At 35.6% G+C, this 25,048-nt stretch overlaps 1 protein-coding gene across 1 annotated transcript in view; it reads right to left on the bottom strand.

Moving 5' to 3' along the window:
• Positions 1–707: 707 nt before the first annotated feature.
• Positions 708–25,048, bottom strand: part of FAM91A1 (family with sequence similarity 91 member A1) — a 42,566-nt gene continuing 18,225 nt past the window's right edge. The window contains exons 13-24 of the mRNA XM_068525636.1: positions 24,865–24,974; positions 24,446–24,532; positions 22,484–22,616; positions 18,711–18,859; positions 17,247–17,381; positions 16,993–17,106; positions 13,026–13,098; positions 10,885–11,034; positions 8,787–8,891; positions 8,126–8,249; positions 6,400–6,469; positions 708–4,372 (exon numbers count right to left, since the gene is read on the bottom strand). Of these exons, the coding sequence (XP_068381737.1) occupies positions 4,187–4,372; positions 6,400–6,469; positions 8,126–8,249; positions 8,787–8,891; positions 10,885–11,034; positions 13,026–13,098; positions 16,993–17,106; positions 17,247–17,381; positions 18,711–18,859; positions 22,484–22,616; positions 24,446–24,532; positions 24,865–24,974 (1,436 nt within the window). The 3' untranslated portion in view covers positions 708–4,186. The remainder of the gene's footprint in view (positions 4,373–6,399; positions 6,470–8,125; positions 8,250–8,786; positions 8,892–10,884; positions 11,035–13,025; positions 13,099–16,992; positions 17,107–17,246; positions 17,382–18,710; positions 18,860–22,483; positions 22,617–24,445; positions 24,533–24,864; positions 24,975–25,048) is intronic.

Below are 25,048 nucleotides of genomic sequence, written 5' to 3'. Positions count from 1 at the left end.
TTGGTCAATTTGTTTCTCACAAGGGTACAATGTTAACTATTCTGAAACCACTTTATAAGTATTCTAGGGTTGAACAAATAAATTGTAGATAAAAAGAGCCAGGTTTCTCACCCTCAGAGAAAGAAGTTATGAACAAGCAAAGAGGCATAACTAGAATGAACCCTGTGGTGCTAGATGAGAATCAGTTTAATATACATACAGATAGATGGATCTAAAAATAATTATAGAGATGTGTGCCTATATTATTTGTTAGTATACATATTTATATCTCTTAGGTCATATCACTGGAAAGGTGTAGATGCAGTAGCAGCAAGCACACCTAAACCACAATCTTGGTTTCTAAGTACCATTCTGCAATGAAAGGAACCAGGGCTCCTTGGAGAAATAGGCTAATTCTAGGGCTGGCATCCAGGTAATACCTGCAGTGCTAGAAAGTAAAACTATGGTCAAAAAAAAAAAAAAAAAAAAAAAATGAGGGTACACCAAAAGGATTTAGGAGCCAACTTCAAAGAGTTCCCAATAGGCAAAGCTAAAACAATTTGCACAACAAAATAAATAACAACTGTACTGGATTTTAACCCAAAGTATAAAATAAATAGCCATGATTGCATACTAATATAAATAAATGATCAAATAAATAGGGGAAGGGAACAAATCTTTAAGAAAATTTGTAAAGAATATATATAGATATTCTCCTTCCCTTTGAGTGTGGACTAGACTTAGTAATTCACTTCAAAAAAAAAAAAGAGTATGGAAAGTGGAAAAATGGTACTTTACAGTGGAAAAACCTAGCAGACACCACCTTAACCAATGAAGGAACATCACCAATAATGCCTATTTACATTATGCACCCCATGATATAATACAGCGTGGAAGGGCACACAACCACTGTGCTATATCCTTCCTGATAAAGCAGAACCTCAAGTTTAATCATGATAAAACACCAGACAAACCCACATTGAGGGGCATCCTACCAAATTACCAACTAGTGCTCTTCACAGTGTCATGGTCATGAAAGACTGAGAAACTGTCACAGATCGGTGATGACCAAGGAAGCAGTGATGACTAAATAAACGCAACGTGGTATCCTGGAGGGGGTCCTGGAACAGGAGAACATGAGAGGAAAATGGGTGAAAACCAAATAAAGTCTGTAGTTTAGTAAATACTATTGTACCAATGTTAATTTCTGAGTTTTGACAGATGTGCCATAGTTTACATAAGTTGTAAACATTAGTGGAAGCTTGTGGAAGGATATAGGGAATATCTCCGGACCACCTTTGCAATTTTTCTGCTAATCTGAAATTATTATAGAATAAAAAGGTTATTTTTTTTAAAAAAGTATAGGAAAACGTCAGCACTGAAAGCATGCCTGTATTTAAAATTAAGGGAGGGGCTTACAGAAGATTACACATTTTCACAGCAACTTGACCAACACCACAGTTTATTTGTAAACATATTATATGTGTCAATAATCAAATTGACAACACTTTATACATTTCACTGTATCATATTAACAGCATACCAGAAAAAAATCCACTGTGCTCAGTTACAGTTTTGGTATTTTAAAATCTTTAAATACAAACCGTATTCGAAACACTGAACATAAAAGAGAAACACAAATGGCAAAGAAAACTGGAAACAACTAAAAGAAACCAATATTCCCCCCAAAAAACAAATAAAATATCTGATTACACACTTTAAAAGAAAATAAGGAATCAAGAAAATCAGACGATCATATATTTTTTTAACAACATAAAGTTACACTTCTTTAGACCTATGTGAGAGGTGAAATTGTACCATACTAAACTCTATGTCCTTTTTTATATTTCTTTTTTTCTCTTGGTTTCTGAAGTTTGCCAATCAATGGTTTAAGCTACTGTAAGGGCAGAAAAGAGGGGAGGCAGCACAAAGCCAAATGAAATTACTTTAAACATTTGCAGAAAAACTGGATAAAAATTCTTTCACAAATTTTCTTTGGCAAATAATAAATTCTGTATTTATTACCTTTTTGTTGAATAGGATCAACAGATAAGATTTAAGAGATGCATCTTTACATGAGTTAATGTATGAATGAAACAAAGCCAAATTCACAAAGTAAAGCATAAAAGTGGCTTTCACATTTTGCTAATAACAGCTTTAAAAGTGCAGATTCTCCATCCTTAAAAGTATGAGAGGTCTTCAGCTGGGAATCAGAATCTTTCCTCATTCACATGAGAAACCGGAGTTGACTACATGTTTTTTCAGTACTTTCCCTAAAATTCATGATCATTTATTAGGCTCTATTTCCTCCTCTGTTAGCTCTCAAAGGAAATATAGCAGCAAATCACTCCCATATTTTAAGTTTTAAATTCACCAACAACTGGGTTCACTACCAACAGCTACAAACATTCAATGCTTTATTAGTGTACATGTCATTACCGTAGGTTAAGCTTGTTAATAACAGAAATAAATAAAATAACTACAGTTAATCTGAACAAAGCAAATGAAAATGAGATTAAAGAGCCCTGATCAAATGAAATACTTACAACTTTCAGTTGAAAAACTGTAGAAGTTACATACATACCTAATAGCACTAGGAATGTACAATATCAATTATTGGAAAAATAAATGAGTGATTCACAGTTATAAGAAATTATTTTAATATTAGTATTTTTCCTTTTATACACAAACATCTGTAACATACACTTGGTTTCTACCTCATATTAAGACAAAGTAGAATACTAAACATTACTGCATTTACCCAAAACACAGCACTGACTGTGCCATAGGTAACCTGCTCCAAAATATTCAACAGGTAGGTGACAGTACTGAATGCATGGTTAACAGTTTGAAGAAAGACACATACTTCCAGAAGTATGTTAAATACACAAATGTCAGTTCTATAAATAACAAAAATTATCAGCAAAAATGTTTAGATTTAACCTTCCCAAATTTTCTAATGCTTTAAATATTTTAGATATATGTTGTTTGACCAGTTAGTTTGGTTACAGTTTTAAACTAGCAAACCATTATCCTATGAGAAAAGCTAAACTAAACTATATAACACTGCACAAACTTCCCGAGGAAGGTAACTTGAAAAATCTAAAAAGTGATTCCAATTATTCTAATTAACATTTGAGATACTAAAAGAATCAATGACTCAAGAAACATTTTGAAATTACTCAATTTTTCTTTATCATTTCCTCTAAAACTAGTCACATAAATTTAAGATCCGGATTGCTTATGTCCTCACAGTAGGTTTATCACTAAAGTGTTCTGATCAGAAGACATAGCCTTAATGCCTCTAATATGCAATTCTAAGCTGAAATCAAAATCCTTGGTTTGAAAACATCAAATCCAATTCCATAACATTCATGGGCAGAGCTACTAAACAAAAAATAAATCAGGGAGAAAATGTGCAGCAGCCACAGCTACAAGAGTGGAAAATAAATTCTATTTTTCCATAAAGACTCTATGAAAATATAAAGCCCAAAATGAGCGACAACTGAAGTCCACATATAAATGTTGTTTAAAAATAGAATGTTTTCCAAAGCTTCTTATGAGATGTCAATGTATAGTCATAGTGTGAGTTAAGACCTTCTAAATCAAGGTTAAGCCATACATAACTATGCTGATGTACATACCTTCAACAATGTTCAACCGATATACATAATTTACAAACACCCACAGCAATTCTTAATGCCCCATCAGATCATCTCTCAATAACGGATGTTTATCGTTTTATAGTTTTGCTACTTTAAATACCAAGAAGCCTTTTCAGAGGAAGAGTTCTACCTCTTCCCACGATCCCCTAAAGAGTAGGTAACAAAATATAAAATTAAACAAGATTTATGTTTGATAAACTAACATATAAAATTACCACTGCAATATTCATAGTGACTGCTTATAAACATAACAGTCATCATAAAGCCTATAAAGTATATCCTCAGTTTTATAAAAGAAACGCAGATTGTCTCAAGGTAAAAAATACAGTGCAGGCTGCTAAAAAGCTCTTCGTTGCATCAGGAGGTGCAGTAATGAGGAAAACTTCAGAAAACATGAACATGTTCCCCAAACTTTAACTTTAACATCAGTTAAGCATGAATTGCACTGCAGCAGCTGGATGCTTTTTAGTGGCTGGCAATATAAAGCTAATGTTAAGAAAGAAAAACGGCAGAAAGTGTGAGCAACAAATGATGTAACCAAATTACTGCAAATGGAGATTAGCAATAAGAAGCGAGGAAGGTGAACGTCCACTCCACTCTGTTAAGATGCCATCTTTAAATATTAAGTTCTTTGCAGGAAGTGGAACTCCCATGTCAGCACAGGATGACTGTGAAAGCAAACTTGGAAAACTGGCCTCATTGTGAATATCCAGTGTTGAAGCACCTTCCTAAAAGATCAAGAAACAAGAGAAAAAAAATTCTATTCAACCCTTTACCAAACCACTTAATGTAGCTAATGAGAAATAGAGACCTTGATTACCTAAGAAATGTTTATGGAATGGCAAAGCACTATAGGAGATGCAAAGTTGTACCTCACAAACCCAAAATAATCAATGACAGGTATTAACGTGCAGAAATGACTAATACACTCAGATGATGACAAGTGCTTTGAAATAAACAGAAATAACACACTATGAGAATATGGGATGAGAAGAAGTTAATTCTTAGACAAAAACCCTCACACAACATTAAGCACTAGAACAATCCATCCACTCCCAGGGCTCTCAGATTCACACATTCAGCAGACTTCTCCCCAGAACTCCAGGCCCAAACCTCCACCTATGCAACATCTGTTCTTGGATGTTTCACCATAAATTCTACACTTAGCATGTCCATAAGCAAACTCTCAAATTTTCCCCCACTGGTTCCTCCCCAGCCTTCCCTGCTAAAGCTAGTCAAGAAATATGAAAATCATTCTTTATCCTTCCCTTCCTCACCACAGCCTCAATCTTTCCTCACATTTAATCACCAAGTTCCATCAGTCTCCCTCCAACATGTATCCCAAATGAGTTTACTTGAATCACTCACCATAGCCACCACCGTAGTCTAGGCCAGTGGTCTCCAAAGTGGGGTACTCACTCCAAAGTGGGGTGCAGTACCATGAAAATTTTTAAAATCCTGTATCTACCTATTGTATCCGATAAAATTCCTGGTTTTGTGTATCTTTTACAATATACATAATTTATTATATTATTACATGTTTAACAGTATATACATGTAATAAACAAACCTTTATTATGGATACATGCAAATTTTTTTAAAACGAAAAACGGTGTTCGGCCACCAACATCTCTTACTTAGGCTATTAGAGCAGTCTCCGAACTTATCTTGTTTCTGTGCTTGTCTGTTTCTAATCTATTCTCTAAACAGTAACTAATCTTTTAAAAGAGTCAATTAAAAATAATGTCATTCTCTGTTAAAAGTCTTTAATAGTTTCTCTTTGCACTCAGCATAAAATACATATTCTTTAACATACTCCAGAAGGCTCTCCGTTCTTCTTCAACCTCACCTCTTCCCACCATCCCTCTTTCAAGAGGCTTCTGCCACGCTGGGCCTTCTCGTTTCCTTGCAGGTTGAATGCCTTCCTGACACAGGACTTTTGCACCTACTAACCTCGGCCTGGAATACTCTTTCCCATCCTTTAGGTTTCAGCTTATGCGTCATCTCTACCTATTTAAATTAGGTCTACCTTTGGATTCCATCAGATTTGAAGGAGCTTGGCTCCTTCAAAGCACTTACTGAAATCTGTAATTACTTCACATATTTCGATGTTTACTAGACTATGGTCTCATACAACACTTAAGCTCCATTAGTGTCTTAGATATCGTTTCCTCAGCACCTGGTAAAGGGTCTGGCATAGAGTCAACTCAAGCATTTATTGAAAGAATGAATGAAACCAAACTCCAAAATACTGATTTCATAATATTAGAACAGATATACCGAACAAAAATATTCCATTCTAGAAGTTTATCTACAAATCAAGTCTAGAGCATCCTTTCTTTCCTTGGGGGTAAGATAAAAGGTCTAGAGCACTGGCATTCACTACCATAACAGACAACCCCCTCTCAGTAATGGAGAATCACTGCAGTTATTAATGGAAGTGTACTGACCCAAGAACCAGCACCTAGCATGGTGCATGGCCCATGGCAGATGCTTAACACATTTCCGTTTAATGAAGCACCAGCACAGAACAAACAGTCCAAGCTTCCTAAACACCTGGCCAGTGAAATCATGTATGTCAGTTAACTTCCTGAATTTCAGCATCTTCATTTATAAATTAAAATGCATAAATAAGCATGAAATAATGCTTATTTCATGTCTTACTGCTGTGGAGACTCAGAACAAACACGGAAGTGTTTTGCATACTATAAAAGCTCTATGCAAATACCATTTGGATTTTTTTGGTTTTTGTTACCTGGAATGAGTGAACAAAGTTAAGGACTTGTAGAGACAGTTTTCTACTGGAATGTAAGAGGTTTTGAAGGCTGAAAAAAAGGGGAAAAGTTTAAAACAAATATGACAAGAATTAATATCTCACAAGAGTTTAATTTTAACAATTTAAATGCATTTATGTATGTATATACATCTTGGTTAATTACATAAAAATTAAAAAAAAAACAATTTCAATGGTTCTCGTCTATGAAATTTCTGCTTGTTTTAATAATACAGAGTAACAGTGCATAAAAAGACCATTTTGAAATAAAACATCATGTATAACCAAAATTGGAAAATTATTGTTAAAAGTTTAAACTACTACCAAATATAAATGTTAAATACAAGAAAACTTCTAAAATAAAAATTTAGGCACATATTTTTCAAATATGTAAATTGGTAACAATTATAGTGGCAATCATTAAAACTACATAGTATTTCTTTTTTTTTATTCATGTATGTTATTTTATTTTCAGGATAGCTATTAAAATTATTTGTCAAATTGCAATCATTGTTGCTTTTGTTGTGGTCATCCATGTACAATGCTTGGTGTCAGTCTATTTATCCCTTGTAAAAATAAAATACAGTGTGTGTGTGTGTGGAAAAAAAAAAAAAAAAAAAAAAAAAAAGACACAGACCTACTAGAGAATGGACTTTTGGATATGGGGAGGGGGAAGGGTAAGCTGGGAAAAGTGAGAGAGTGGCATGGACATATGTACACTACCAAATGTAAAGTGGATAGCTGGTGGGAAGCAGCCGCATAGCACAGGGAGGTCACCTCGGTGCTTTGTGACCACCTGGGGGGTTGGGATAGGGAGGGTGGGAGGGAGGGAGACGGGAGAGGGAGGAAATATGGGGACATATGTATGTGTATAACTGTTTCACTTTGTTATAAAGCAGAAACTAGCACACCATTGTAAAGCAATTATACTCCAATAAAGATGTTAAAAAAAAAAAAAAAAAAAAAAATTATTTGTCAGTTAAGTACTTTTAATTTTCTGATATAAGCTACATTGAGCCAATTAAATTAATTATTTATTATCCAACTTTGTTTTCCTAAATAAAGATGTCAAGATCTGTGGATATCATCTCTCCAAGCCACCCACCATGACAATCAGATTCAAAGATATTCTTTTCGGCTAAACTAGACAGTCTCAGAACTTTTACAACGCTGACTCTCAGCAGCCATTCCCAATGGATCAGAGTTGGCATATGAGATAAAACCTACATGTCATTTCTGATAAGTAATATGTGCTCATTTTAGAAAATGTGGAAACTGAAGAAAATTTAGAAAGTCAGCCATAATTCCACTATAGGAGATAATCACTATTAACATAACTTGAGTGTGTGTATATTAAGAAAGAGAGAATTTCTATAGATATTTACATATTAAAAAAACTAGGTTCATACCGTCATATAAGCATGCCCATTTTAACCGTACTCTCACCAAATCTGGGTAACTAAGTAAATATAATTAACCAAAACATGTGTCCAAAAGACTTGCATGTACCTAATTTCTGAGGTACTGAACTTTAATTTTAAAATATATAGCAAACTCTTAAACTAGCCATTTTTATTCAATCAACAAATAAACACAAGGCAAGTACTATGATCATGTGTGAAATAAGACAAAGTAGGATATAGCAACCAATACTGAGAGCTTAAGAAGTCTCATAGATGAAAAGATGACAACAAACACAAACCCTCACCTCTCTTTTCTGCAAAGGCCATGTGTAGCAATTTTTCTGCAAACTTTCTGGTTTAATTCAGAACTAAACAGTGGAATTCCAAAGCACAGCTCGAGAGGAACCCAATCTGCTTCTGTTGTGGCAACTACAAAAGGATATATAAAGTTATCAATCATATACATATTTATATATATTATGACCGACCAGGGTTTCTTAACTGAGCTCCAGAGATTTTCATAGATTCCTCCCACCCCCCCACTGACATCCACCAAAGGGCTTAGCAGGGGAGAAGACTCAGAGAGGGGATCAGTGAATCTCTGAAACAGGAAAGAATGTTTTTTGAGTATGTACATGCTTCTGGGAAGAAGGCACACAGCTTTCAACAGATGCTCAAAGTGGTCTTTTACCAAAAAAAAAAAAAAAAAAAAAAAAGTAGTGCAGGACAGCTACAAGATGAGAGAATCAACATAGGAAAAATAAAACATTTTTATTCTCAGGTCATAGTTTTATAATATTTTAACTAACTTTAATCATTATTCTAAACATATAAAATTCTTTCCTAGAAAATACTTATGAAAAAGTCCATTATAATAAGAGCAGAAAAACGATATCCAAACGACTTAACAAAAGAGTCAAACCTCAGAAATTAGTCCAAGATTGCAAATAATTTTTAAAGCCTTACCAGAGTTTTGCTTTGTGGCTGAATCTATAGTTGCTTCCTCAATGACCATTTCAAATGACTCTGTACTCCCATTTACATCTGAGCCAGAAGCCAAATCAGGTTCTCCTTACAATTAAAGGGCATACACAATATTAGGATTCTAGTAGTTGGCACAGGTTGTCAATAAGTCAGTCCAAACATAAAAGAAGACTTCAGGCAACAGAAATGACAACGGAAAACAATGAACAGTCTTTAGCCTAAAGCAGTAGTTCTTAAAAGGGGGAAAATTTTGTCCCCCAAGAAACATTTGGCAACGTTTGAAGACATGGTTTGGTTGCCATGAACGGGGACAGGGATGCTGCTGATGTCTATAGAGATCCTAAACATCCAACAGTGCACAGGACAGCCCCCCGCAACAAGGAATTATCCAGCTCCAAACATAAACAGTACTGAGCTTGTAAAGCCCTGACCTAAAAAAACAAGGATTAAAAAGGCAGAACACAAGTTTAGACCTTTTAGAGAATTACTAAAGTCATTTCTATCCCCATGGAAACATGCAGTCTGATTACATCATTCCTTCTCAAAATATTTTTTTTGACTCCCTGTATCTTTCAGCATGAAAGATCCTCCAAGATCTTCTAGATCTCACCTATTACTTCTCTACTCTCATCTACTACTGCCCCACAAACTCTTCTTTCGGCCAAGATGAGCTACTCTATTGCCCGATTCCCTAAAGGCTGCTACCCTCCAAGTAAACAACTATCTGTGTGTAGCGAACTCCTCGCTTTTCAAAATTTAGTTCAAACTTTACCTTCTCTAAGAGGCCTCTCTGATAGCTCAGTTGGGCTGGGATATGCCTTCTCTGTCCTACTTTATTAGCTCTTCAAGAAGCAGACCCCTATATCTCAGTCTTTTAACACTACACAGTAGGCTGATTCACTTGCTTGTCTCTCCTTCCAGGGTTTTATTACCTAGGACTTAGTAACAGAAATATCTCCAACACCTAAGGAGGTATTTTGTAAATGTTTATAGAATGAATGGAATAAAACATGACAGCTACAGTAGACATTCATTGAAATGACAGCCCTCTTCTCTTAAAAACGCTCCTGTGATACCTGGCAGTCAACTGTTGAAAGTTACCCAACTCCTCTGGCCAAAGGTAAATGGACCAGGAGTGGAGACTAATTCAATCCACTGGATGGCTAGCAATCAATCATATTTTCTCAGGATTTCAAACTAAGAGGTTCAGCGAATATAGTCAATCAACGACAGAGACTTGAATTAAAAGGTTCCCTAGAGTCGTGGACCAGAGGTGACATCATGGCAATCAAAGCCACATACAAGCCAAAATTATGCCAGAACAGAAACAATTAGTAATTATAAGAAGGTGATTTGAAAATGAATTTTTAAATTAGAAAGAAAAAGGTATCTAAGGAAAATTAGCTGTTGTCAATATGCAGGACAGGCTGGAGACAGAAAGAAGAGAATGAGGCCAGGAAGGCTAAGCAGGAAATGGTCGCAATAAAACATGTATAAAGTATCAAAACTCAGACTAGAATGGCAGTTACAGAGAATTAAAGAGAGAGGGAAAGAAACGGATATAAGAGACATTTCTAAAGACTAACTCACAGATCTTGGAAACTAACTGGGTTGAGTGGGAAAGGAGAAGGATGAGATAAAGATATGATTTTTAAGATCTGCATAACAAGACAATGGTGCCTTGATAGAAAGAGGAAAACTGAAAGGGAAAAACTTCTCATTCTAGTTTGAAAACAATTTTACAAAGAGACTAAAGTTTTGAAACCATCACCCCATAAAGGAACTTAATTTAAAGCCTATAAACATAAATACGACAGTAAAGGGCTAAAACCCAATAACCATTCTGTATTCCAACCCCAGGTCATCACTTCTTTACTTATGCTCTTAGTATTTTCTCCATTTGAACAATTGATATTTGTCCCAATGATATCACAGAATATTTTCTCATCTTTCAGTGGAATAACATTAAGTATTAAATAAGTCAACATCCCCACAAAGGTACCCATGCTTTTTAAATATTAAGCTTGTGATAAACTCAGTACCAATTATCCTAATTCAAAGAACCCAGCTATTGGCTAACCTCTCTCATCAGAAGCATCACTGAGTTTTCTGTTTGCAAGTTGGCTAGAAGCATTCAACATGGTGACATATCCACAAAAATGCTGCAAGTCCACTTTGTTCCTCAACATCTGCAATGCTTTATGAACACCCATATTGACACGTGTAAACTCTAAGAACAAAGAGTTGACATCACATTATAAGTAAATGGTTTTACAACAAAACACCAAAAACTTAAATATACTTTCCTTTTATTAAACAATTCTTAGAACTACTTTTATATTTTATCAAGATTGATTCCAACGAAGAAATATCTGTGGATGAAAAAGGATGCTGTACACATACAACATATTTACAGACTTCAGAAGGCGACTGATGTAGCAAAACAACTGACCTGCTAAGTAATCAAATAGGGTCAGTCAGTGGCAAATTCTCTAGGCTTCTCTTTGTAGTTCTATTCTGCCTCAAATACTTACTTAGTGGGTTTCTACCAGGAAATGCATTAAATACACATCATATATTTTTTTTAATTTAAGAAAAGTAAAAAGTATTCTTATTGAAACTAAAGCTAACAAAGTACTTGAAATTACATCCCTAATAAATTATTTAAATATCAGCTCATTCTCACAAATATGTGAACTTACAAAAGAGAAAGATGCTCTATAACCAAATATGAATATTCCTCTTTTTTAGAATATTCACAGTAATCTCCACAGGCAAGAGATTTCTTAATCAGTTCTTGAGATTTTGTGATTTTTAAGATCCTCCTGTCACTATCCTGTATCTTCTGGTGAACAATAAATTTTTCCATAGAATTTATAAAGTATCAGAGAATTAACTAGCAAAGTTTAGTTGCAGAGAAATACTTATTTCTGAATAGGGGCTATTTTTTGGAAGAGAAAACTCTCTTCTCCAAATTTTGTACACATTTATTCACAACAGCCAAAAGAGCACAATTTCAAATGTAAGGCTTTTGCAGCCTAGACATGTGGAAAGGAAAAAATACTTATAAAAATCTTCCTTTTCCCTGCTTTGGGCAAGGAGGTGCAATGGTGACTAACATTTTAGAAGAAAAGTTCTTATATGAATTAAGTTAAATTACTTGAACGAGTCACTGCTCTCTAAAATTCCAAGCAATATTCTAAGAACAAGAAAAACAGATTAGAGAATGAAAGTTCTGCATGGAGCAGGAAACACAAGTGCTATATAAATATACGTAAGTTTTAATCAGAGACTATTTTTCTTTTGAATATACATACTTTCTTAATATTCAACAGAGGAAAGGTATTTTTATATTAAACAAAAGGAAGAATGAATTTGCGTTTATAGAAATTCTCCAAGCATCTTTCATCAAATGTATTGTAGCTCACAATTCTAAAAAGAGATAACATTAAACAGGCTTTTCACCCTTGATTCAAACCCGCTAAATTTAGCTCAAACTTTGCTATTCACTCAAGTCCTCTCTAATAGGAAAAATAAAATGTAAAAAAATTTTTAATTAATTAATTAAAAAGCAAATGAGTGCTTTCTCATTTTCTCTACACAATGACTCTAGATTCGGGACTTCTAATACTATACCACAAACTTAAATCAAAACACATTGACCATTAATAAAAGTTTTTTTAAAAAAATTTGCTTCTGTTAAAAAAAAAAAAAATGCTGAAACAGGAAATACATGCAAGTTCTCTGTAAACTGTAAGTTAGTATACAAATGTTCATTAGTGTCCATAAAAGCCCCTGAAAAAAACCAGTATGTAACACTTGGGGGAAAAAACATCAACTTTCTAAGCATAAAATCTTCCCTATGACTTGTCTCCTCCCCCAACCTCCAAATAAATAAACAATAAAAGGAAACTAAAAGGCCAAACATACAGAAAACCTAGTCTTCCATCTACGTAGCTACCTACTTAGTCTCTTCATCTCCAAGACAGACTAGTATTCCTTCTAGGCCTGGGCTCTAAATGAGTCTTATTCTATTAGTTCTTTGTAGGAACAGGCACATGACAGAAAACTACCTTTTGCCAATACTCTTTAAAAGCAGAATAGTTTTAAGACCCTAGAACTTAAAAATTTTAAGAATTTACTTCCTGCTATGTTTCCACCAAATTGTGGACAAGATTAATCATAAAGAAGTCAAATGGATACAACTCAAAATTAAGGTACCTCCTCGTAGTTCTGTCTCATCAAATGGGAAAGGTATGTGGACAGTTTCTCCTATCCCATGCAAACCATGTCCCTAAACACGAAAAAACACAAGTTGAAAGGTATACGCGAAACCTGTATTTCCAATAGTAGATACTCAAACGATAAACAAGACCGTGCCTCGTGATGGTGTATTCCACATTAATACTCCATCAAAATGCTCTCAACAATTTTCTATTTTTCTCCAGCAAGTAAAGACAATCTTAAGTCTATATTAACCTATTAAGGCAATGTGTCTCAAATTGAGTGTATGGGCTAATGAAAAAACAGGTAAATCTGGTGTCAGCCAAGCGAAGCCTGAATGAGATCAAGTGCACTCACACAAGGGTTAGCTGTAGTGCTGAGAGAGAAAAGTGGTGGAGGATCCCCATGATCACCTGGCATGCCATGGACTAGGAACGTAATCTCAAAAACCTGCACTGAATGACACATATTGAAAATTACTTGCTGCAACATCGTAATTATACACGATTGGAAACAACCAAAATGCCTGTCAGTAGGGGACTGATTAAATAAATTAATGTACGTATTTTCAATGCAGCTGCAAAAAAGAGCAAGCTCTCTATAAAGTGAAATGGAAAGTTCCAACTGCTAAGTGGAAAAAGCATGGGGCATCTCAGTGTGTAACCGCCTGCATGTGCATAAAGAAATTCTAGAAGGGTACAGCAAAAACTAATGTGGTTGTCTGATTTGGAGGAGAGTTAGGGAGTGGGCACTGGGTAGAGTGTTAGAAGGGCAGTGATACTTTTCTCTGTGCATCTTTTAATAGTGTTTTATTTTTGAATCATGTGAATTTACTATCAAAAGTTAAATTGAAAAAAATCTATGAGTCTAACCACGCCAGTCCCACATTACAAATAGTAATTTACTTTCATCCATCACACTCAATTAATGTTGTTCATTTAAATTTTGTTAGTCTTTTGTATTTAACTCCTAAATTCATTTTGGTTTTACAGTTGTGTAAGAATGATAAGCATGAGGAATTTAATTTTATGTTTATATGTATTTCGAATCGTTATAATAGAAAATATAACACTGGGGATCTATACATTTTTTCCCTTTAAAAGAGACCCATACATTATTCAAATTCAAGATACCGTGACATAAAAGAAAAAAAATAATTTCAGGGAAAAAAATCACATTCATTTATTTGGTTCATATAACAACTTGAGTATATTTCTGACATCTTGCTTCTATTCCATTGATACATTTATGATTTCAACCCTAAACAAGATGGCTATTATAAAAGCATGGTTTTAATCAAAATCTTAATTTTGTTGTGTTTTAAGTTCCAGCAAGGTGAATTTTTCCATAAAATGTCATAAAAGAGGCATTCTTTTTTAGCAAAGGCAGAACTCCTTAACAACACTTTAAAACTCATATCACTCTACTCCCACCACCACAGCCACCACAGCAAACATTTTTTGAGATCTTCCGACGCGCTAAACAAAGGTCTAAAGCATTTTTACGTAGATCATCCATTTCAGTCATTCTTTTCAACAACCGTATAAAGATAAGAACTTTTATTATCTCCAATTTGCAGGTGAAGTCACTGAAGTTCAAGGAGGTTATTTAACTTGCCCAACGTTGCCCATAAGTAGTGGAATCAAGATGTGAATTCACGCAGACTGACCCTTCAGTCCATGTCTAACCCATTCTACTGTGTATCTCCCCCCAACCCCTACACTTCATGTCTGCCCTGGCTGGCTAATGCATCGTCTCACGGTTTCTACTACCATCCACGTGCTGATGCTGACACTCAAGTCAATCTCTCCTGTTCAACCTCTCATTCAAATTTCAGAATATTTTCAATTACCTCCTAAATATCTCCACCACCCAAACGTCCCACAGGCCCAAAACACACCACCTCATCTGCCCCCATAAACCGGCTCTGTGTGATATCATCACTCTTCCACTTTCAAAAGCCAAGTACCTCAGGAATCATTCTTCCTCTTCCCACATCCATCTCAGACATCTGATCAATTCTATTTATTTTATATTTGTAATAATTCTTCCTTTTCATTCTTATTACCACTTTCGTGACCTACGCTGTCCTCATCTCTTATCTGGTCTCCAACGCTGAATCCTAATCCTGTCTTCTCCCACCCAGCCATTCTCAACAGTCTTCAGGCTGATCTTCCAAATCAAAACTGACCATGTTAATCCCCTGCTCAGCACCCTTTACTGGCTGCCATCAATCTAAAGGGGAAAGTCTAAGCACTACAGTGGGACAGTTAAGGTCCACTGCCCTCTGGGCCTGCCTACTTCTCCAGACTCATCTCTGACCACCATCCCATCATACTTCAGCTCACCCCTCAAAATTACATAACAGCTTACAGGCCCTAGCACATGCTTCCACTTCGTATTCCTATTTATTCAACAAACACTCACTGAGCAACTTCTACGAGTCAGGCACTACTTTTGGGCACCAGGGAAATAGTTATGAAGAAAAAGAAAAAAAATCTCTACCCAGAGATTTATTCATGCTGACCACTCTGCCTGGCCTCGCTCTCCTCTAAACCAGCCTTTTCTATTTAGCCTGGGTCTCGTTTTCTCTAAGGAGCTTTCCCTAAGCCTTTGTCCTTGCCCCAAGGCTAGAAGGATACTACTTCTCTTTAATGCTTGCACTGTATATGTGTAACTCTCTTCAGCACTCAGCAAAAAAATGGAAGTGACTGCTTATGCAACTTTGCCCACCAGACTTTAAGTTTCTTGAAGACAGGGACCACATCTTATTTGTATATGCACACTAATTAGTACAGAATATGGCAAGTACAATTGTTAGTTCAATGAATTAATGAACTCTTTACAAAGAACCTATTACATACCAGAAAGTGTGCTACACACTTCATACACACCTTCTCATTTCATTCTCTCAACAATCCTAAGGCTAAAAATGCTTACCTTGGCATTAGCTGTCACTATTATTTTTTGTTGTTACACAGTAGATATTACCATGTCCATTTTGCAGATGGGAAACTAAGTATAAGAGAAGTATCTCTAAAATGTTACACACCACTTCACACCTGCTGGGGTGGCTATAATAAAAAAATCAGATAATACCAAGTGCTGGAGGGACTGTAAAAGGGTGCAGTTCCTTAAATAGTTAAACAGAGTTACCATATGACTCAGCATTTCCACTCCTAGGGATATACTCAAAAGAAATGACAACATGTCCACACAAAAACCTGTACATAAATGTTTATAACAGTGATTATTATTATTCATAATAGCCAAAAGGTAGAAGCAATCCAAATGTCCATCAACTGATGAACGGATAAACAAAATGCGTTTCATCATACAAGGGGATATATTATTTGGCCATAAAAAGGAATGCAGTACTCATGCTACATGATGAACCTTGACAACAGGAAAGAAGCCAGTCACAAAAGACTACATATTATATGATTCCATGTATCTGAAATGCCCCAAATAGGCATTCTAGGGAGGCAGCAAGTACATTAGTGTTGTTAGAGATGGGGGGGGGGGGGGCCGGGGGGGTGAAAGTGGAATAGGGGAGTGAGAACTAAAGGTCCAGGAAAATGTTGTAAAATTGATTGTGGTGCTGGCTGTAGACATCTGTGAATACACTAAAACCACTGAATCACAGAATTCAATTGGGGAATAAGGTATGTGAACTGCATCTCTATTTCAAGGCTACTATTAAAAAAAAAATAGGGCCACACAGGTAGCAAAAGATTAGGCTGAAACTCAAAGTTCGGTCTAACTTCAAAGCCTATGCTGTTTCCACCACTTCCAAGCTGCTAGACAAAGGCCAGGACTAAAACGCAGATCTCTGTTTCCTTACATTTCAGTTTTACAAATGTCAAATTACTGATGTCTGATTGCGACTCAGCAGAAAGCTAGACAAATTATGATCTTTAAAATAAAAATCCAAAACTGACTGTTTCAAATAAGGTAACTGTACCTGAATCAAAACCGCCGAATGTGTTAGGGCATCGTTCAACATCGTGAGCACATTTGATGTAGGAACAACCCCAGGATCATGACCCCAAGAAGTTATTAGTAATCGATCATAACCCTATGGGAAAGAAATGAATAAAACACAGCATGGCATTTAGAAACAAACAAACAAAAAATTTAAGAAAGTTATCTATAATACTGCTTACCAGTTTCTATCCTCCTTAAAAATGATTTTTAAAAAAACCTCAATCAACATACCTGGAATATATCTGGCAGTTTTCGAAGTCTTGTACCTTTGGACAGCAAAAGAGATGGTGGTCCTTGCCTGGTGATATGGTAAATGTACAGTTTAAACCAGACAGAACTGACTTCTGGGATAGCTGGTCCAATATGCTAAAATCATAAAACAGGTAAGATAAAGTTGTAAATACTTATCTGAAGCCAAATTTCACAAATGACCAAGTATATTCTTAAAGCTAATGCCTCATGTAAGTGTTAACTGCTATTATCCTTATGAAGATAAATTTTAAAGGATCCATTCAAACAGTTTCAAACTTACACTGGAATTGAGAAAGCAGGTCTTATCACTGTAATTAAGAGAATGGACTCTGGAGTAGATGGCCTAATTCTGAATCTTGGCTTCACCCCCTCAGCCCTATCACCTAAGGTTACTGAAGCACTCTTGTGCCTCATTTTGCTCATCTGTAACATGGCAACAAAATACTTATCTCTTAAGGACATTGTTAAAGGTTTAAAATAGTACCTGGCAGCACATAACAAGCTCTATATCAAAGTGTTAGTTATTACAATCATTAATAATTTTTCTCAAAAGGGACTATCTATCCTTCCATCCATCTTACCATTCATCCATTCATTCAGTTCATGGATTCCTGCTATGACCAGAGGCTGTGTTAAAGAACAGAAGTGTGTGTGTGTGTGTGTGTGTACGTGTGTGTGTGAGTGTGTGAGCGCGTGTGTGTGTGTTGGGGGGGCTGCAAATCTACAATCATTCCTGCTGAACAGAGGACAAAACTGGGGTAAGGGGGGAGTGGGTGCAGAGGCAGCTAGATCAGCACAGGCAACAAAATCATCCTGGTACAAGAATCCCTTCCTTTCTTCTACACCATTAAACCTAGCACATCTAGGGAACCAGGAAGGATGCAGCACTGAAGAATAGAGCACAAACCTCACTCTTTGAAAACGGTACATGTCACGATGGCCTTGCTAAGTATACAAACGCAACTGATCTATTTTTAAAAACTGAAAGACCAGAAGTCATTTTCACGATTTTAAAGATAACTAGAGTTCTAGCTTTCAAGCATAATCTTTTCTTTTCAGCTTATTTAACATCACAGCCCCACTTCCAAAATATTTCATTTTTCCTAATTAAGTTTATCTTATCCTTCAAGGTAATCCAGGTTTCCTTCTCAGACCAGCCAAAAACATTTTCTTTAAAATCCTGCATTCAGGAAGAAAATTTTAATTGAATGTGTCACTAGTCACTAGATAATACATATATAAAATGTACCAATTATACCTCACAAACTGAACATAACATCTTACAACAGCAAAAAATACAAAACTGCTTTCTGAGTTGATGATTTTAATATCTGGTTATCTACAAATTGAGAATTAATACAGTAAGACTGATAAACCTCTCCTTCAAGTCGCCATGAGGAAGGATGAAATGGCGGCAGAGCGAGCTTCCCAGTGAGTCTTTACCTGAGGGGTGCAGCTGCTGACAGGCCGGATTTCGTTGGTGAGAGGAGCCATGGAAACAAGCAGTGTGTAATTTTTGTTTAGAACTCTGCTGCAAGTTGCAGGGTCCAACCCAAGAAGGCTTTCACAGCGCAAGAGATCCAGAGGAAAACCTGAATTATGATCAACCATATACACAGAATGAAAGACTGACAATGTGAAAAAAAAGAGTCTAAGATGAAACACTAATAACTGCCTTGAGATTTAAATTTTTTTAATAAGGTAGACTATCTCTATTAAAAAGCACTTTATTTCCTAGGAGACCAATAAGACTCTCTAAGACTTAAAGCTATAAGTCTTTATTCTCTGGTCCAGAAAGATAACTGTCTACTGGTGTTTCTTCAGGCTAACCTTATACTTTAAAAATATGTTTGCTTTATCTTACTTCCTCTCCATCATGGCAGTGGCATCTTACGAAAGCCTAAGTGCCATGGGAAAGCAGTATCCTTCCCTCCCCCAATTTTCAATCTCCATAAAAACTTTGCAGCCAAGTTCTGAATTGACCAGAGGGGCAAGAATTCCTCATTTAGAAACATGCACCTAAACTAGTCCATAAAGCATGAACTCACTTAGCATGCAACTGATTTTAACTGTTCCCATTCTTAATCCCTCTGGAAAATACCAGTCCTACTGCTCTCTAAAAAGATAAAGGGAATTTGGAGGGTCTGTCTGTGTCTGGCCTCTCACAGATAAACAAGGGGAGTGCCTGTGATCTTAGCTAAGTTGTATGAGAAAGGATGGGTCCTTGCAGTAAGCCCTTTTCTGAAACACAAAAAGGGTGAGAAGCTTCAGGTAAAATTCAACATTGTCAATGCCAAGTATAGAAAATATTTAATGAATACTAGGATATGGAAGGAAGTCTAAAGGGTTGATGGTAGTTAGAACAAAGTTTTTACAACTGTGATAGCTTTTCTACAAATGAGGTTTAATTTCTAAACATTTCATAGTACTAGACTGCCAAATTACAAACAGTGGCTTTAAGGTCTCACTTGTACTGATCCTAGGGAAAAGATATCTTTTTAAAGACAAAGATACCTGGAAAAAAAAATTATGCTTATAAAAATGAAAACGAGTTAGACCACACATTGTTTCTGTTTTTTAAGCAGTGCCTCATGCTGTCTAAAACCAAAAGATTACTACGAAACTAGTCTTTTTCACACATATCAGAGGTTTGCTTCTATGACAGTATCAGAAGGCTTTTTGCTTTACAGTGAGTACCAAGTACTACATGATACACTCAAACTACAAATTACTAGTGACATAAAAAAAAAAATTCTTGCTACTCAAAAAAAGATGAGGGCTTCCCTGGTGGCACAGTGGTTGAGAGTCTGCCTGCCAATGCAGGGGACACGGGTTCGAGCCCTGGTCTGGGAAGATCCCACATGCCGCGGAGCAACTGGGCCCGTGAGCCACAATTGCTGAGCCTGCGCATCTGGAGCCTGTGCTCCGCAATGGGAGAGGCCGCGATGGTGAGAGGCCCGCGCGCCGCGATGAAGAGTGGCCCCCGCTCGCCACAACTAGAGAAAGCCCTCGCACAGAAACAAAGACCCAACACAGCCATAAGTAAATAAGTGAAATTAAAAAAAAAAAAAAGATGCTTGAACACCAATACTATAGAATTTCTTGTTTAAAAAGGAGTAAGATTAAGTTATCACTCCTGGCACCTACAGAAAGTTACCTTTCTCAACATGGAGAGTATTAAGCCCTAATGCCCTAAGAAGTTATTCTTTATCTGGAATAATGACTTTCTTTTCTATGAATCTAGAATGGTACTAGTTATATACCATTATAAGAAAAATTGAGAAATAGTCACTTAAATCATCTTCTGTGTTCTGTGGTTCTAATGAGGAGCCCCAGTTAAGAAAGTCTGGTTAAAAGAATGAAACTTCATAAACAATTGCCCATTTGGTCTCATGGGGAGGGAGGAGTTAATCACATTTTAACTTTGGAGCCACATCAATTATTCTAAGCTCCAGAAATAGTCAACTATTAAATATACCTTAAAGGTTAGAATTATACTTTACTTTCACACAGAATAGGTTTAGGTTTACCATTTAACTTAGTTGATGATACACAGACTATTCATGGTGAAAAACAAAGTTTAGCCCAACCTATTAAACAATGAATTGTTGATGAATAAATCAATAAAAACCTTAGTGTTCAAGAGAAGATGATGTAAGGAACAGAGCAAAGGAAAAAAATTCAAGAGACATGGATTCAAGCCCCAGCTTTTCCATTTACTAATTATATGGGCTTTAATGACTAAATGGGCCGGAGATTTAACCAAGATAAGCTTCAATTTCTTTACCTATAAATTGAGTTACCCCTGGCTGGTCACTAGCACTAACATTCTTGGATTCTATGATGGGCAGTAAAAGATGGCTATAACAGAATAGTTCAAATATTCTAACCCATTATCTCTATAAGTCACTAAAAAGTCCCAGAAATTCCAGGATTTGTACATCCAGAGACATATTTAAGACTGTGCCACTCACTGTTAGGTCACATGATCTAATATTTGGTAACCAAAAAATGGTTACTATCAACAAATGCTTATCAATAAGTGCTTTAGACTCTTGGTGTCTGGTGATCTGATATTCTCAGTTTCAAATGTTTATGAACAACCTCAGAAAGAGCTCCAGCATGGAAGCATCTGTAATACTGCTAAAGCACAACTCTGAACCAGACACCCCAAGGCTGAAGAAGTGAGTCACTAGGTACTAAGTGTGTCTAGCCTCACTCAGCTAAACTACCCAGCATCTTTGTCCTCTCCTCTGCAACAACTCTTGTGAAGTGACAAGTGATTCTGCCCTAAATTTTTTTTAATTGAGCCGAAAAGAAAGCCAGATGCTGATGAAAGCAGTAGAACGAAAATGGATATGACTAAGAAAATGATGGTTCTTGGCCAGAAAATAGAACTTTTAGGTAAATGAAAGAATGAGTGAAATTAAATGTGATACTGGTGCTAAGAATTCACAGTGTCCCAAAATGCAACTCCTGTGAAATGTCCAAAGACTTCACAATGTAATTACATTCACAGTGTAATGCTCTTACACTGGTGCCCAAGCTGTTGCATCTTTTTAAAAACACACATTCCTGCGTGTCATTCCACAATTTAGAAGCTAATACCATCAGTTCAACTAAAGTTCAGAAACCCCTTTCTATCACAAAACTGACAGAGCACACTAGGGCAAGAGCCACATTAGAGTTCATCAATAGATTAAAACCGCTTCCATTTCTTTCCTTAACTCTTTGAAATGAGGTTATCTGTTCCCTTTTTTATTCTTTAAAGTAAAATACTTTAGTAAATATTATAGCAGCATTTGAATAGGAAGACCCTGTTTATTATCTTTATATAACGAATCTTTCATTCTTGATATTTCATGCTTCCTAAATAAATTTTGGAATTTGTCCATCTCTCAAAACAGATGCCTATTCTATATCCCATCCAGCTACTTAAACAAATTAACACTCCAACTCTTTTTGTAGGTAACTAAACAAATTTAGATACTACAAAAGTCAGTGGCACATAAAAGAGGAGGAACAGTAAAGTAAGATAAGGAACAGCTGACGAGTAAAGAAATTCACAGAACAAGCCAACAGTTATAAATTCAATGTGCTATCTACACAAAATGTTCTAAATAAGTGATGATTAAATAAGTGAGCATGACCTGTTTAATTTCTTAGAAAGAAGTTCCACAGGATCATGTCTTCAAAATCAAGTATTTTTATCATACCATAATTGGGTTGGTCTGGCTGTGCAGTTTGCGCAACTAGATCTTTATTATGACGCAGAAACAATATTGTGTTTCTCAGAGTGAGTGCATGATCAAAGTATCTCTGTGCTTCTCCTTCACCAGTGCTCTGAACCTAAACCAAGAGAAAACAAATTTTGCAACAAAAACCACTCTCATGCCATTCATTCTAGTATATAACCATACAGTAGAGATATTAAGATATTTAAAATCAGTAAATCAAAAATTTGCCCAGGCGATTTTGAAACAAATATTAACCCCAATCGTGGTTGGGCTTCCATGTGACTATACCTTTGAAGATGACAGAAATTATCCCAGCAGGTAAAACCAACAACTTCAGCAACCAAATAATGCTAAATTGTACCATTATACGTTGTATGTTCCATATATGATTCAAATAAGGTGCTTTAAAAACTCTAAGATCTATATATTCTGTTTTATCCAGAAAAGTACTCCAATCCATGGTCACCAATTATGCCACTATCTTATCACCCTGTTCACAATTTTGCAAGGAACAATGGAGTACGTGATTCAACATAGCTGTTCAACATTGCTGAACATACAGCTTAAAATCACTCAACAAGGATTCACTGAGTCCCTATTATGTGCTATGACCTCTCTAGGATGTAAGGAGAGAGTGGTGGACAAAACTCCTGCCTTCACTGGGTTTACATGTATGCTCTTCTGACACTGAGTCAGTCACCTGTTTAATATGTAAAAACATACACATTCCAGAAACAACACAGAAAACAGAAGGAAAGGTCTACAGGGGGAAATAACTAAATTAGATTTGCATGAAATTAGTAAGATCAACTGATTAAGTTTAATCAAGATGAAGCTTAAAAAATAGCTAAGAAACTATTTTTAAAAACTAAACTTCAGACTAAAGGGCTTTCCCAAGAATGACTACGTGCTAAAAAAGAATACAGATATATAAAGTGTAAAAGGGATCTTCCAATTTGCTATACATGATAAAACACTAGTTGAGGTGAGAAAACTAAAAATCAGGAAAACATGTTAAAATGTGCTAAATATAAAAAATTTACTGGCAAAAGATGATACACAATAAGAAATAGGGTTAAACAAGATATTAAAAGTATTGAGGAAATAATAAAAATATAAAGATAAAAGTTAAAGAGACAAATTAATAACAAGGATTATCTCAGGCACTAAAAAAGTAAAAATCCTGTGGAGAAGGAGGAGTGGAAAAAAATGTTATGGTAAGTCTTTTTTTTTTCTGAGATGTAAAGGAAGTACAAAATCATAAAAAATTATCTAAACATACACGAGTTCATCACTCAAGCACAAAAGTTACCAAAATTATTAGTCAAAGAATAGATTAGGCACACAAACTGTTTGCATAACGAAGTGCAGAGGACAGAATAAAATATCCAGGGAATGAAAAACACCAAAAGGGCAATCAAGATTTAGAGCTAAGGAAAACTAGGCTGTACTCATGAGGAAAAAGATGGTTAAGAACAAATATGGCTGAAGTCTTCAAGATGCTAAAAGGGGTAGTGAGAGTGGACATAAATATGATACCCAGGGACACTGTTCCAGATTTAAGTGGAACAAAAACTTCAAATAAAATTGCTTAAGAATAGATCTTAGAGTCATATTGAAAAAAAAAGTTAAAGGCTACTTTAGAAAAGTGCAATTTAAAAAATTACACATAGACTTAAGATTTCTGTACCCCATTTCTTCATTATATCAAATTATGCTAACAGCTTAGATGAGGTAGACAAATCACTGTTTTTAAATCACAAAATTCATTCATCCGCTCAATATGTTTAAGCCTAAATGACTGCCACGGTATTAAAGCACGAATGAGGTAGGAGTGAACAAGGATATACGAAAAATCTACATAATCAATAACTGATGTTTTATCAAGCAAGAAAAGATTCCAAATGCCTTGACATCCCATAATAAGCTATCTAGATTTACCTTTTCTAGTTCTATAAGAAAGCTGTCCAGAGACTCATCTGAGAGTTTGCCAACTTCGAACATTGTGACTGCATGGCTTTTCAAGTTCTGCATTAAAGAAACAAAAACAAAACTAAATGTACCTTATTTGAGCCTATTATTAATAAGTTGTAGTTTTCCCTTTGAATGCTAAGCATCTTAGATTTATATTATGCTTTCCAATACATTTAAACTTAAGGGTGGGTGAGGAGCTTATTTTTCTAATTACAAAAGTAGCCCTCACTAAAAAGTTCCGACATTCCTCTAAGGAATATAAAACAAAGGCAGTTGCATTTTCCGGAAAAAATCTAGTACTTAAAAAAAGATATAAAAGCACTGAATTATTTTATACCTAGTCTTTATTTTAAACATTTTCATATTTAAACAAGAATCTGACTTACTGGTGAAAGGTTTCCCATCATTAAAAAGGCAGTAAGAGTTGAGTCAAACAGGAATGCAATACGCTTTGTATATCCTGTAGACAAACTCAAACTGCTTATACTGGCTGTGTCTGTTGGGGGAAAAAAAAAATCATAGTTTAAAAATCAAGTAAATGAAAACTGTTCTTTGCTTATCATTTGGAAT

Source organism: Eschrichtius robustus, chromosome 17, assembly GCF_028021215.1.
Source record: "Eschrichtius robustus isolate mEscRob2 chromosome 17, mEscRob2.pri, whole genome shotgun sequence".
Taxonomy (NCBI): Eukaryota; Metazoa; Chordata; class Mammalia; order Artiodactyla; family Eschrichtiidae; genus Eschrichtius; species Eschrichtius robustus.
The sequence above is the reverse complement of the archived record's forward strand: the minus strand, read 5'-3'. Positions and strand labels throughout refer to the sequence as shown.